This window comes from Bubalus kerabau, chromosome 5 (genome assembly GCF_029407905.1).
Source record: "Bubalus kerabau isolate K-KA32 ecotype Philippines breed swamp buffalo chromosome 5, PCC_UOA_SB_1v2, whole genome shotgun sequence".
NCBI classification, from domain to species: Eukaryota; Metazoa; Chordata; class Mammalia; order Artiodactyla; family Bovidae; genus Bubalus; species Bubalus kerabau.
This window is the reverse complement of record NC_073628.1, coordinates 80,260,585-80,275,300: the sequence shown is the minus strand read 5'-3', so window position 1 is coordinate 80,275,300 and position 14,716 is coordinate 80,260,585. Positions and strand designations below refer to the sequence as shown.

At 41.6% G+C, this 14,716-nt stretch overlaps 1 protein-coding gene across 1 annotated transcript in view; it reads right to left on the bottom strand.

The window, feature by feature from the left end:
* Positions 1-6,551, bottom strand: part of DISP1 (dispatched RND transporter family member 1) — a 219,337-nt gene extending 212,786 nt beyond the window's left edge. Inside the window, exon 1 of the mRNA XM_055581955.1 lies at positions 5,336-6,551. Within this exon, the coding sequence (XP_055437930.1) occupies positions 5,336-5,465 (130 nt within the window). The 5' untranslated portion in view covers positions 5,466-6,551. The remainder of the gene's footprint in view (positions 1-5,335) is intronic.
* Positions 6,552-14,716: the final 8,165 nt, after the last annotated feature.

The window sequence follows — 14,716 nt, the reverse complement described above, 5'->3', positions numbered from 1 at the left end:
GCTTAAGTTTTTCTACCTCTGAACTAAGGATACCACCTCTCCTGCCTCAAGGATCAAAGGACCAAATAAGAAAAGCACTACCTAAATAATTTATACATAACTTATCACTGTTATTGTTCTACATTAGTCTGACTCTTCTAAGCTCTGTTCACCTCACTTTAAAAAGGATATGAAAAACCTATTATCATAAAAATCAACCAAGTTCAGACCTTATGATTTAAGTAGAGACACAGAAAGCATGTTTTGGGTAGAAAACCTCAAGGAAAAGAGAGTCTTCTCCAAAGAATAGTAACAAGGTATTTATTATAGAATAAGTTGTGTGTTCTTCTAAAGAATGCTGTTCAGCTGTTTTCTATAGGAAAAGGAAATGAGATTTAGAAGAGGTGGACTTAAATGGTTGCAAGCGAGATTACAGGCAGGTCTAGAGAATAACATTTTACATGCTTTTTTTGAGATCAAATGAAACGAATCCAACATGTCAGGATGATAAGACCCTGGAAGAGGCTATAGGGATTTAGAACTCAAAACCTACTTGTCCTGGATTGGTCAACATTTAATATCCTTAAGGGAGTCAAATCAGATTATTTCCCAAGGTCCTTTCCAGCTCTAGAACTCAGAGTTAGAACCAATAAATAACTTTACTAGGAAAAGAAATAAAGTTAGCAGTTATACTTGGGAGCATGTTTTTTATGAGCTTTCTACTTTCATCAAAGTGCTCTTACTTAAGTGATAAAGCAAATAAGGTAAAATGTTAAAAATAGGTGAATCTGAGTAAACAGTATACAGGTGGTTCCCTGTACTATTTTTATTTTTGCAACTTTATTCAATTACTATGAAATAGTCATCATTTAGGTTTAAAATATTAGGAGTTGACTGATACGGCTTATCTTACTAGTTCTTGTGGGAAAGCCTATAACTTGATTATGTATCACTTCCTAGGGCCTGCCCTCCCTCCTCTGCTGTTAATTAACACAAGTTCACTCATAAATAGTGCTTGGTCTTCTGGCATCTACAGTGTTCTCATCAATCCCAATGTTTACTTCCTCTCAATTTTGCAAATAAACTTCAATATTTGTTTTTTATTCACATGTCTTTTTAATTTGTTTTTTAATTAGAGAATAATTGCTTTACAATGTTGTGTTGGTTTATGCCATACAACAATGCAAATCAAAATTGTGTGTGTGTGTGTGTGTGTGTGTGCACGTGCGCGCACACATGTATCTGAAGAACGGAACAGCAACCCACTCCAGTTTTCTAGCCTGGAGAATTCCATGGATGTGTTTCTGTGTGTGTGTGTGCCTGGAGAATTCCATGGATGTGTGTGTGTGTGTGCGCGTGCCTGGAGAATTCCATGGATGTGTGTGTGTGTGTGTGTGTGTGTGTGTAGAAGGGAACAGCAACCCACTCCAGGATTCTGACCTGGAGAATTCTATGGACTGTATAGTCCATGGGGTCGCAAAGAGTCAGATACTAATGAGTGACTTTCACACATATACACACATACATATATATCGTCTCCCTCTTGTCTTGCCTGGAGAACCCCATGGACTAGCGGAGCCTGGCAGGCTACAGTCCATGGGATCGCAGAGTTGGACAGGACTAAGCGACTGACACTTCTTGAATCTTCAACCCTTCCTTTAAACCTCCCCAACACTCCTAATTACCATATAAACTTTGACTTCCCAGCCTGTGCCAGGTCATTCTCACAGAGGTGGCAGAGATGGAAGGGATTTTCTTCCCTGCCCGCTACAGGCAATGAGGGAGCACACTGTCTGCAGGGTATTTTAAAACAATAATAAAAGCAACTAAAAGTCCTTCTGCTTCTTATCATCACCAGGCACTGGCAATATGAAACAACCTTAATGTTTAGACACTCCTTCCAACCACTGCAGACAGCTTCAAACATTACCCCTTAACATGTCACCAGTAATGGTCAGCCTCTTCAACCTCTGCCCAAATCTTTTATCCAATAGTTTTTCTTTACCTCAGGATCTCAAAATAAAAACAAAAGCTAATAATAAGAACAACAAATATTAAAAATAATCAGTGTACTTTCTACAATAGTTGTAACTGTGAGGCATATCATTGTCACTTTAATAGAAAAGCTCATATAAAATCTAATGTGATGCCTCTCTCAAACAGAACTAAGTAGCGTCTCTATATATCACCTCAATTATGATTTAGCATTAAAACTATTTTTCAAACAACAATAATGTAAACAAGTGGTTCACAGCCATAACCCAATGCCTGGAGACTGGAAAATTTGCCAAGATTTATGGGCTCAGACTCAGCAGAATGAACAAGGCTCTCCTAGCATAACTGCAGTCCTTTCAGCCTCTGTTCGCCTTGCATCATACGGAGGGCCATGTCATCTTAGTCACTATGAAAAAAAAGGTCTAACTCAGAGAAAGAAAAGGACAGAAAGAGCTTTTAAAAGAAGGGGTCGACTATGCCTCCGTTAATCTTGCCGAGGGCCTGCATCAAAGGTAGTACACAGTTGGATGGTAAAATCAGCAGATCAACACTCTGCTTGGTATCCCCCTGTTCAAAGCTGTACTCCTCAGCTGTAACAAATCCTCCTGATTCCATCAAAAGGCAGGGAATGGCTGCCCACTAGGGTATGCAGATAACTGAGAATTGACTACATAAATCATAGAATTGATAATCAGAGAGTTGTTGTTTAGTCACTAAGTCATGTCCAACTCTTTGCAACCCCATGCTGTAGCCCGCCAGGCTCCTCTGTTGATGGGATTTCCCAGGCAAGAATACTGGAGTGGTTGCCATTTCCTTCTCCAGGGGATCTTACCCACTCAGGGATGGAACCCAAATCTTCTGCACTGGCAGACAGGTTCTTTAGCACTGAGCCACCAAGAAAGCCCAATCAGAGTACAGAACCAAAAAACTCAATATAACAAGCTACTACTTCACGTATTACAAACTGGTGATTAAAAAGAAACGTGCTAGCATGTGTATATCAAGGCGGTTTTGATTATAGCCGTTTTAACAGTTCTTCCAATGCACAGATACATGTTTCAGTGCAGCAGAAATAAAAAATAGTAAATTCATAAGAATAATGAGTAATCTGCCATACCCTGATTTAAAAAAAAAAAAATGCCATTACTGGTTAAACTGTAAAATACATCTAAATCCTACAAAATAATACTTAGCATTTATCTAGAGAAGGCTAAGAAATTTATGCAGCATTAGAACAAAAGACAAAAATTCCAAAGATAATCGAGAACACAAAGCAATTAAATTTCAAACATACTACTCAGACACATAACTAGAAACTTGCTACAGAAAGCAGGGCTCTTATGTTTCAAAAAAATGAGCACTTCCTCTCCTATGAACTAATGTCCAAGAACCTACAGGCTTTCTCCTAAAACCAAGGGAAAGGGGAAAAGAACACATTTTCAAATCAACAATATATGGAAAAATCAGAAAAGGCCTTTCAGAAAAACAGTATGTCTAAAGAAATAAGATTGAATTAAAACATATAGAAATCTACCTGACATTTAATTCAATAGCTTTAAAGATAAGTGTCATCTTTTCATTTTCTAATTTGAAAAATTATTCAATTTCCTTTCATGTTACAGCATTATTTATGTTTACGTAATGCTTTCCACTTGAAAGTTTCAGGTGTGCCCCTAAACACAGGAAGTTATAACAATCTTACCCAAGCATACATTTTCAAAGCCATCAAGAGTTTAGCTTAATAATACTATGTTGCATACTTCAAATTTATTAAAAGAGTACATCTTAAGCGTTCTCACCACAAAAGGAAAGAGAGAAATTAGTAACTATGTGAAGTGATGGTTTGTTAATTAGCTTGACTGTGATAATCATTTCACAATATACGTACATGTCAAGTTATCACGTTGTACACCTCAAGTATACGCAATTTTGATTTGTCAAGTATGCTTCATGAAAGCTGAGGAAAAGAGTTTACAAGCTAGCAAGACACCAAGCCATCAATAAACATAAACTGCTCAGGTTTACTTGAATTAGTGCAAGTCAAACCACTAAATCAGATCTAAAAGATCTACAAACCAATACTGTAGTTTCAAAAATAAAAAAATGTTAACCTTCGAAATATAAACTGCTTGAAACAAGCAAAAGACTCAATCATCAGATATCACCCTCCACCAAGGACAACGCTCTCCCTAGGTACCTTGCCCAGCTTGTGACAAAAATACAAAATTTGCCATTACCTAAAGCAAAACAGTCTTTATAAGTACAAAGAAGTGAGATACTATAATGATGTAGATTAGGAAGTACATATCAATTGTAGTCCATAAAACATAAATGCAGACAATAACTAAAATTAATAATAATTAGCTCTGGTAATGATAAAAGCAAGCCCACACACTACACAATCGCCAATAAGGAAAACTAAATATGCTAATATGTATGTAACAACAGATCTTGGGTTATCAATACTTTTAAAAAATCTACCAATGGAAAATACATGTTTTCCTTGTAGCACAAATAAAAAGTAACAGTAAATCCATGGGAATTGCACTCAAAAACTAAACACAACCGGATAACTTGTAATAAAAATACATTACAAAGTTACATAGAAAAACAATGAACAGTAACTGACAACGTGAGTGCACTGGCTTTCCATATAATTATCACTGTAATTCTAAACGCATTTAGAAGCTGATTGCATGACAAAGGAAATAAGACAGCCTAAACTCTGCAAGGTAGGAAAGATTCCAAAAGGGAAACTTCGGCTGGCTTACTGGTATGAGGATAACTTGAAAGTAATATCTATTTGACAAAGAAATGCAGTTGAACCTGGGTGCGGAAGAGCTCAAGTTTTCCCTGGAAATGTAAATTCTTCACCGAAATTCACAAGGGTTTAAAAAAAAAAGCCGCATCAGTAAACCAGGATTAATTGCAAATGAGGCAACAGGAGTTCAGCATCCAATAGGTGGTCTGATCATCTTTCTAATCCGTTAGGTCAAGAGTCCTTCTCACCTACGACCCTCAGAGAAGGGCTGACTCCCTGCTCTCAAACCTCCTCAGCAAGCCAACCTTTGCCAGCTCATGCCACCCTCACAGATGATCTCTGCCAAGTCCCGGGACACTCCCCCAAGCGGGACAGCCTTCCTCCGAGACGCCTCCTGCCCAGGGTCACCCGCCAGTCCCCCTCCCCTTCTCAGGGCCTCTCCGGCCTCGGGGTCCCCAGTGCCTCCCTCCCCAAACCCTCACGGCTGCCCTGAGCTCCCCGCCCCCGGTCCCCGACCCCCAATTCTAGTCCCCTCCCTCAAACCTGGGGTCACCGTTCTCCCTCTGCCCGCGCGGGGAGTCCCGATTCTCCCGTCCCTACCCGGTATCCGCGTCCCGCGACGCGGGGCGGCAGGGGCGCCGAGAAGCATCCACTGAGGAGACAAGTGCCTGGGGACTCTCCGGCTCCGATCTGGACCGGAGCCGGGCTTCCGCCTCGCGCCGGAAGGCATTCGCGAGCGGGAGCGGAAGTCCCGCCCGCTCCCCGCCGGCCGGCGGGCAAAGAGCGCACAGTGGGGTCTAGCCAGAACGTCAGGAGGATTCGCTGGGGGTTAACAGGGGTCGTAGGCACCCGGCCTAGAGAAAAAAGGCTTACCGTGAAGGGCCAAGGCGCCAAAAGTCTTTCTCCTTGCAGCTTCTCTTTACAGCCGATGAGCCAACGCACCTGCAATCGCTTGACCAAGGGGCTGTTCTTGCTGACGCCCCCAGAGGAACAAGATGACTCAGACCCTGACCCCTGCCCCCACAATCTAGTTGAAAATTGACATAAATATAAACAGAGATGAATAACACCACAAGGCAGCACTGCTTCATTCCTTAATCCAGATGTTTATCACCTGCTGCTAAGTCGCTTCAGTCGTGTCCGACTAGGCTGTAAACAGATGCAAACCCCTGTCTTATGAAGCGAGGGAGGCACTCAGGGCAATGAACTAGGCAGAGAGTAAATGAAACAGCGACCCGTCCCTCGGGAAACTTAGAGTAGTATAGGGACAGATATATGAACAAATAAGTGCAATGAAACCATCGCGCATTAAAGGAACTATGGCCGAGCTGAAGGCAGTGGTGGCGGTAGGAAGGTGAGCAGACACAAGACGATAGAAATACTGGCTCCTCGGTGAGTCTGAAATGAACGATGAATAAGAGTTAAAGGTCAAACAAGGTAGAGAAGGGCATGCAGAGGAGAAGGATGCCAGAGAGAGCTTGGTTTGATTAGGGATCTGGAGGAGAGTACACCTAATTTAGCAAGGTCTGTGATCGGAAAGGCGGGAGGAAGCAGTGAGAGGAGGCAAGCCCAGATCTGGAAGACTGCTTTGCGTTATACTAAGGAATTTAGACTTTAGACTCCAGGCAACAGGGAATCAGCACATTATCTGTAGGGGAACAGACAAAACACTGAGTCATGGGTTGATTAGGATGATTGGCCTACTCATCAAAGGAAAATAACTTGAAAGATCATGGATAGAACATTGTACCTGTGAGGGTGTTTTCTCAAGCTGTCATCAATTCAGCCCCTCAGTCGTGTCCAACTATTTGTGACCCCACGGACTGCAGCAGACCAGGCTTCCCTGTCCATCACCATCTCCTGGAGTTTACTTAAACTCATGTCCATAGAGTCAGTGATGCCATCCAACTCTCTCATTCTCCATCGCCCGTTCTCCTCCTGCCTCAGTCCTTTGCAGCATCAGGTGGTCAGTTTTCTGATGAGTCAGTTCTTCACATCAGGTGGCCAAAGTATTGGAACTTCAGCTTCAGCATCAGTCCTTCCAGTGAATATTCAGGACAGATTTCCTTTAGGGTTGATTGGTTTGATCTCCTTGAAGTCCAAGGGACTGTCAAGAGTCTTCTCCAACACCATAGTACAAAAGCATCAATTTAAACTGTTATACCCAGATGTAAAAACAATGGATGACTACAACAACTCTACACAGGAAGGCCACCAGAGTTCAGACCCCTGGGGTTGTCTACTGGGCAAATCACCCCAACCAACTGAGTGGCCAGCTGAAGCTGTGGCAACCATGGGATGAAGGGGCTGAGACGGAAGAAACTTCATTACCGGCTACAATAATGAGGACTGTTGTCTCTATTCTCTTACTTGCTACTCCAACTGTTTAATCAGTACCCTCTTGCACACCAAACCCCATTTTTCCTTTTGAGAAATAAATGGTATAGCAGTTTTTCCAATTCTTTTCCTTTTGCCAGCAACAAACTATGTTCCAATATATGGAGATAGAATTATGGTAAAATAAAAGGAAGACTGGACATCTTGTAGAACATCTGTACTTAGAGGGCATAGTATCACCTCTGGATGGAGTAGAAAGACACAGATTTGAGCTTAAAACTCAACATTCAGAAAACTAAGATCATGGCATCCGGTCCCATCACTTCATGGCAAATAGATGGGGAAACAATGGAAACAGTGGGAGACTTTATTTTCTTGGGCTCCAAAATCACTGCAGATGGTGACTGCAGCCATGAAATTAAAAGACGCTTTCTTCTTGGAAGAAAAGCTATGACCAACCTACACAGCGTATTGAAAAGCAGACATTACTTTGCCAACAAAGGTCTGCCTAGTCAAAGCTATGGTCTTTCCAGTAGTCATGAATGTGAGAGTTAGACTATAAAGAAAGCTGAGCACGGAAGAATTGATGCTTTTGAACTGTGGTGTTGGAGAAGACTTTTGAGAGTCTCTTGGACCGCAAGGAGATCCAACCAGTCCATCCTAAAGGAAATCAGTCATAAATATTCACTGGAAGGACTGATGTTGAAGCTGAAACTCCAATACTTTGGCCACCTGATGTGAAGAGCTGACTCATTGGAAAAGACCCGGATGCTGGGAAAGATTGAAAGTGGGAGGAGAAGGGGATGACAGAGGATGAGATGGTTGGATGGCATCACCAACTCAATGGACATGAGTTTGAGTAAGCTCCAGTAGCTGGTGATGGACAGGGAAACCTGGTGTGCTGTGGTCCATGGGGTTGCAAAGAGTCAGACAGGACTGACCAACTGAACTGAACTGAACTGAAGGAACACAGAGAGAAAATGGCCATTAAAGCTGAGTCACGTGGCAGTGCCCTACAGAAAAGATCTATTAACACCCCTTACCAAGGACACAGGACCTGATCTGTTTTCTTTGATTACAGGAAATATTCCTGTGTACTTCTGAAATATTTTTTTGTTTTGCTTAACTAGGCAAGAAAGATTCCTACTATTTGCAACCAAAGTAATTTTGCTTAAGACAATCTACTCCCAGAGCTCCTGTTGAATAGGCACTGAGTCAAATGATCCACATTCATTGCCACAGCAAACTGAAATGAATATAGCATGCGTTCAGTCATGCCCAACTTTTTGTGACCCTATAGACTGTAACCCGCCAGGCTCATCTGTCCATAGGATTTTCCAAGCAAGAATACTGGATTGAATTGCCATTTCCTCCTTCAGGGGATCTTTCTGACCCAGGGATCAAACTTGGTTCTCTTGTGTCTCCTGCATGGCAGGCAGATTCTTTACCACTGAGCTACCTAGGAAGCTGAAGTGGATGTAGACACAACCCAAATAGGCTAAGAGGATCTCTCATGCATGGATTTAAGCATTGACATATAGCCCTCCACTTGGTCTCCCTTTCATGTTGAAATAGAAATGTGACGCAAACCTAGGATTGGGTTAGGCATGAGCAAGGTGTCCCATGCTGGTAGGAAAAAAATGGGTAGAGGAACCAGAGGGAAGAGGAGAGAGAAGCAATATGGAAGAGAGAAAGAAGGGGAAAGAGAAGACATAATTATCTGAGAAATAATTAGGTCATCTTAGTTTCTATCTTTTCAGTTTTTTAATCCAAACCCTTATGGGGTCCAGCTAAACTTTCTGTCCTTAAATTCTATGGAAATTCTGTGTCCTTCCAGTAAATTTCCCATTTGACTTGGGTTAGTGTTAGTAGCTTTTTATTCCTAGAAATGAAATTCCAAGACATCAGTCCACAAGACACAAGGTTGCCTGTTCATTCTCTTTTCTGCATCACTCTCTTCTCCCCAGAACTTGGGAGTCAGCTTCTCACCCAAGGCCCAACAGCTGCTGCTGCTGCTGCTAAGTCACTTCAGTTGTGTCCAACTCTGTGCAACCCCATAGACAGCAGCCCACCAGGCTCCCCCGTCCCTGGAATTCTCCAGGCAAGAACACTGGAGTGGGTTGCCATTTCCTTCTTCAATGCATGAAAGTGAAAAGTGAAAGGGAAGTCGCTCAGTCATGTCCAACTCTTCACGACCCCATGGACTGCAGCCTTCCAGGCTCCTCTGTCCATGGGATTTTCCAGGCAAGAGTACTGGAGTGGGTTGCCATTAACAGCAGGGGCAAGATTTTCACACCTCCACTACTGCCTACAGGAAAACTGTCAGAGTTACCATGGCATTGATAGGTGGAGCAAATCATACCACCATCAGTATGTAAATATGGAGGAAGATTTTGGAAACCCACACTTCTTTTTGTGAACTTTTTATTTTGTATTGGAGTATAGCCAGTTAACAATGCTGTGATAGTGTCAGGTGAGCAGCGAAGGGACTCAGCCATACATATACATGTATCCATTCTCCCCCAAGCTCCCCTCCCATCCAGGCTGCCACAAGGTATTAAGCAGAGTTCCATGTGCTATATAGGTTCTTGTTGGTATTTTAAATATAGCAGTGAGTGCATGACTATCCCAAACCCCCTAACTGTCCCCTCCTCCCAGCAACTGTAAGTTCGTTTTCTAAGTCTATGAGTCTTTCTATAGAAACCAGTATTTCAAATTCTTCATTATACAGAGGCAGGAGCTAAAGTCCAGCTAAACATAGCAATTTCTCAAAGGCTGAATAATTCAATAGTTCCAGAGATAGGACTAGTTCAAAAATCTCTCTCCCAGTCCACTTACCTGATTATTTGGTGTGGAAAGAGTCTAATACTCTCAAAAGGTTATCGTGAAAACCTTAAAAGTGTACTATAGTGATTTCTCTGGTGGTCCAATGGCTAAGACTCTGCACTTCCAATTCAGGGGGTCCAGGTTGGATCCCTGGTAAGGGAACTAGATCTCTCCTGCCACAATCAAGACCTGGTACAGCCAAAATAATTAAATATATTTTTTAAAAAGTACACTACTATCCAGCCTGCTCTCTCCTGGCCTCTAGAGTTCACTCATATCTATATAACGGCATCAGTCTGACTGCAGAACCATGACAACTGTTTAGAAGACACTTGTGAGTGTCACTGGTGATATAGTTCCTCTGAACCAGGAAACAACATCCTAAGGAATGTTTTCCTAGTTTTTTTTTTTTTTCAGTACTCTCTGACTGGCTCAGACAGATAGATGGATTAATTAACAGAGCTAATAAGGTTAGATGTTTCAACAGTTTACTCACAGATTCTCTATTCTCTTTAGTTCATACCTGATCGTCTTTCTTATCTTTGTTTGTTTCACCACCACTATAAACAACAATGTCATTAAGAGTCACATCCAAAACCACATCCTCTTCCCCTTGCACCTGCAGTAGTTTAGTAATTTGTAGCAAAATAAACTAGTCTACGTGCGTGCGTGCTAAGTCACTTCAGTCGTGTCTGACTCTTTGCGACCCTGTAGACTGTAGCCTGCCAGGCTCCTCTGTCCATGGGATTCTCCAGGCAAGAATACTGGAGTGGGTTGCTATGCCCTTCTCCAGGGGATCTTCCTGATCCAGGGATGGAACCCAGGTCTCTTGCATTGCCAGCACATTCTTTACCACCTGAGCCACGAGGGAAGCCCAAACTAATCTATGCTGCTGCTGCTGCTAAGTCGCTTCAGTTGTGTCCGACTCTGTGCAACCCCATAGACAGCAGCCCACCAGGCTCCTCCGTCCCTGGGATTCTCCAGGCAAAACTAGTCTATAGTTGGGAGCAATCACAATAGCATGTTCTCTGAGGTATAAATAAAATTGTATTAGTAAAAGATTATGAATTGAATGACAATTAGGGTCATCCAATGCTCTCCAGTTAGTAATTCCCAGCTCTACCGCAAGGTACCAAATAAAGGTGTTTTCTGTGAAGATCTCAGTCTTCTGTGCTCAAATAATATCACTTAGAGTGAAAAATGAGTCTTATTACGTTGAAGGTGGTGTTTTCTTCCTAAAGGGGGAGCTGCCCCAGAAATGCTTCAGTTTAATTGAAATATTTTTGAAAACATGATCTTTTATATTTTGGTCTAAATTTTTTGTGGTAAAATATACAAAACATAAAATTGCTCATTTGAGCCATGTTCAATTACACATTTCTGTGGTATTAAGTGCATTCACAGTGTTGAATAACCATCACTCCCATCCATCTCCAGAACTTTTGCATCTTCCAAAACTGAAACTCTGTACCTGTTAAACAATGATTCCCCATTCTCCCCTCCCCTAAATCTAATTTTGGTCTAATTTTATAGGTTTGTATATTTCATTAAAATATTTTCAACACTAATTCATACCCTCTTGAAGTAAACATATTTATAAATCGGAAATAAAATAGTGCCTTATTCACCTCTTTTCCCCTGTGGAATTCAAAAGTAACCTATCATTTCCATGGGGACACATTGTACAATGATCAGCTATTTCTACTTCTTTAAAACCCACACCAATGGGAATTCCACATGTAAAGGAGAAACACACCAGGGACACTTGACATGATACTCATTAACTGAAAGTTTGGGTGGGTATGTTTGGAAGGACTTTTATACATGTTAATGATTTTAAACTGCAAGCCTTGTTTTCCTTTCTGCAAAAGCCATGGACATTCCACACACCTGACTGGGGCACAAGCCTCACTTTGTTTTCTTTCCAACAAAATCAAAACTAAACAGGAATGCTCCTGCCAGAAAAAGCTTCACCTGCTAAATTCCAACAAGTCTAGGAAAATAAGCCTTTCCTCTTCAATAAAGATTTCTCTCCCTGGCCTGGTAACTGAAACAGACACACAGTTCTACTTCTAACTTAAAAATCTCACCATTAGGTAGAGTAATAGACTGAATTTTTAGCCCTGAATCTCAATTCCGTTGTTTAGTCGCTAAGTTGTGTGCAACTCTTTGCAACCTGTAGTACGCCAGGCTCCTCTGCCCATGGGATTTCACAGGCAAGAATACTGGAATTGGTCGCCATTTTCTACTTCAGGGTCTCCATAATACAAACTTATCTCCCAAGAAGAAATAAACTACAGTCTAAGAAGACTGAGACAAAACTTTCCTTGTGAAAACAATAGGAGTATGTCTTAAAGAGGAATATGCCCTCTCTACAAAAGTATCACGATGAATTAGTAAGAAGTCACTTCCTTTTTTTTTTTTTTTTTGGCTGGGCTGGGTATTTGTTGCCATGTGCAGGGTTTCTCTAGTTGCCATGCCAGGGGGCTTCTCTAGTTGTGGCACACAGGTTCTCTAGTTGTGGGGCTCGGGCTTAGTCGCCCTGCAGCAAGTAGGATCATAGCTCCTCAACCAGGAATCGAAACTGAGTCCCCTGCATGAAGGATTTTTAACTGAACCACAGGGAAGACTGCACCTCCTTTATTTTTCAGTTCAGTTCAGTTCCCTCAGTCGTGTCTGACTTTTTGCAACCCCATGAACTGCAGTATGCCAGCCCTTCCTGTCCATCACCAATTCCCAGGGTTCACTCAAACTTATGTCCATTGAGTCAGTGATGCCATCCAACCATCTCATCCTCTGTCATCCCCTTCTCCTCCTGCCCTCAATCTTTCCCAGCATCAGGGTCTTTTCCAATGAGTCAGCTCTTCGCATCAAGTGGCCAAAGTATTGGAATTTCAGCTTCAACATCAGTCCCCCCAGTGAACACCCAGGACTGATCTCCTTTAAGATGGGCTGGTTGGATCTCCTTGCAGTCCAAGGGACTCTCAAGAGTCTCCTCCAACACCACAGTTTAAAAATATCAATTCTTTGGCACTCAGCTTTCTTTATAGTCCAACTCTCACATCCATACATGACCACTGGAAAAACCATAGCTTTAACTAGACGGATCTTTGTTGACAAAGTAATGTCTCTGCTTTTTAATATGCTGTCTAGGTTGGTTATAACTTTCCTTCCAAGGAGTGCTGCTGCTGCTGCTAAGTCGCTTCAGTCGTGTCCGACTCTGTGCAACTTCAAAGATGGCAGCCCACCAGGCTCCCCCATCCTTGGGATTCTCCAGGCAGGAACACTGGAGTGGGTTGCCATTTCCTTCTCCAATGCATGAAAGTGAAAAGTGAAAGTGAAGTCGCTCAGTCGTGCCCTACTCTTAGAGACCCCATGGACTGCAGCCTACCAGGCTCCTCCGCCCATGGGATTTTCCAGGCAAGAGGACTGGAGTGGGGTGCCATTGCCTTCTCCGTTCCAAGGAGTAAGCGTCTTTTAATTTCATGGCTGCAGTCACCATCTGCAGTAATTTTGGAGCCCAGAAAAATAAAGTCTGACACTGTTTCCCCATCTATTTGCCATGAAGTGATGGGACCGGATGCCATGATCTTAGTTTTCTGAATGTTGAGCTTTAAGCCAACTTTTTCACTCTCCACTTTCACTTTCATCAAGAGGCTCTTTAGTTCTTCACTTTCTACCTTAAGAGTGGTGTCATCTGCATATCTGAGGTTATTGATATTTCTCCCGGCAATCTTGATTCCAGCTTGTGCTTCTTCCAGCCCAGCGGTTCTCATGATGTACTCTGCATAGAAGTTAAATAAGCAGGGTGACAATATACAGCCTTGAAGTACTCCTTTTCCTATTTGGAACCAGTCTGTTGTTCCATGTCCAGTTCTAACTGTTGCTTCCTGAACATTACAAATCAAACAATACTGTACATGTTGAATGTTTCTGCCTTGAGTAGCCATGACAGAATCATAGAGGGTTTTATTTTCTGAGTCCTCTTTTTTTTCATCCTGAAGTAGACTTTCTCCATGGCAAATACTCACTGCCCAGGAAAGTACCCTGAGCACAGTGTCATCAGATAAAATATGGGACACTCACTTAAATTTGAGTTTCAGATTATTTTTTCATGTAAGTATTAATATGTTCCCAAATATCACATGGACATACTTCTAGCAAGAAATTATTATTGCTTATCTGAAATTCAAATTTAACTGAGAATCCTGTATTTTTGCTTGCTAAATCTAGTACCCCTTTTGCACACAAGAAAATTTGTTAAACATTACTAAAGGAAAGATTTCTTAAATACATCAAGGCCACTTTTCTCCCACAAAACTATGAACAGACTATTGGACTGTTAACACACTATATGGCAACTGCCCACCTTTGTATCCATCTTAACATTTTACATTAAAAAAGAAGAGAAGCAAGATCAAAGATCTGTGGTAAATATTGTTAAGGATTAAATGGAAATTATATAAGACTGAATTAGAGAAACCGATCTGATTTTCATGTAGCTAAAAGGTAATAACTTATGGATTGGGTGTTCTTTAGTATGTGAGTCTAGTTTTTACCTAAGCACAGAGTGGACAAGTACTACTGAACCAGATTAGTCTTTTCATTGTAGTTACTTTTAAAGTATTTTTCTGTAGGGTGGATTTGGTTGGTTTTGTTTTGTTTTTAATTATGTTCTGTATTCTTTGTTCTTTTTTTTCTTTTGGCAATCAAGTAGAAATTTGGTATCAGAGGACTATAGCCCGAAGAATGTTGGAGAAATTTATACGGCATTTTTGGAAAATGGAGAAGTGAGATTACATTAACAAATAGACATAT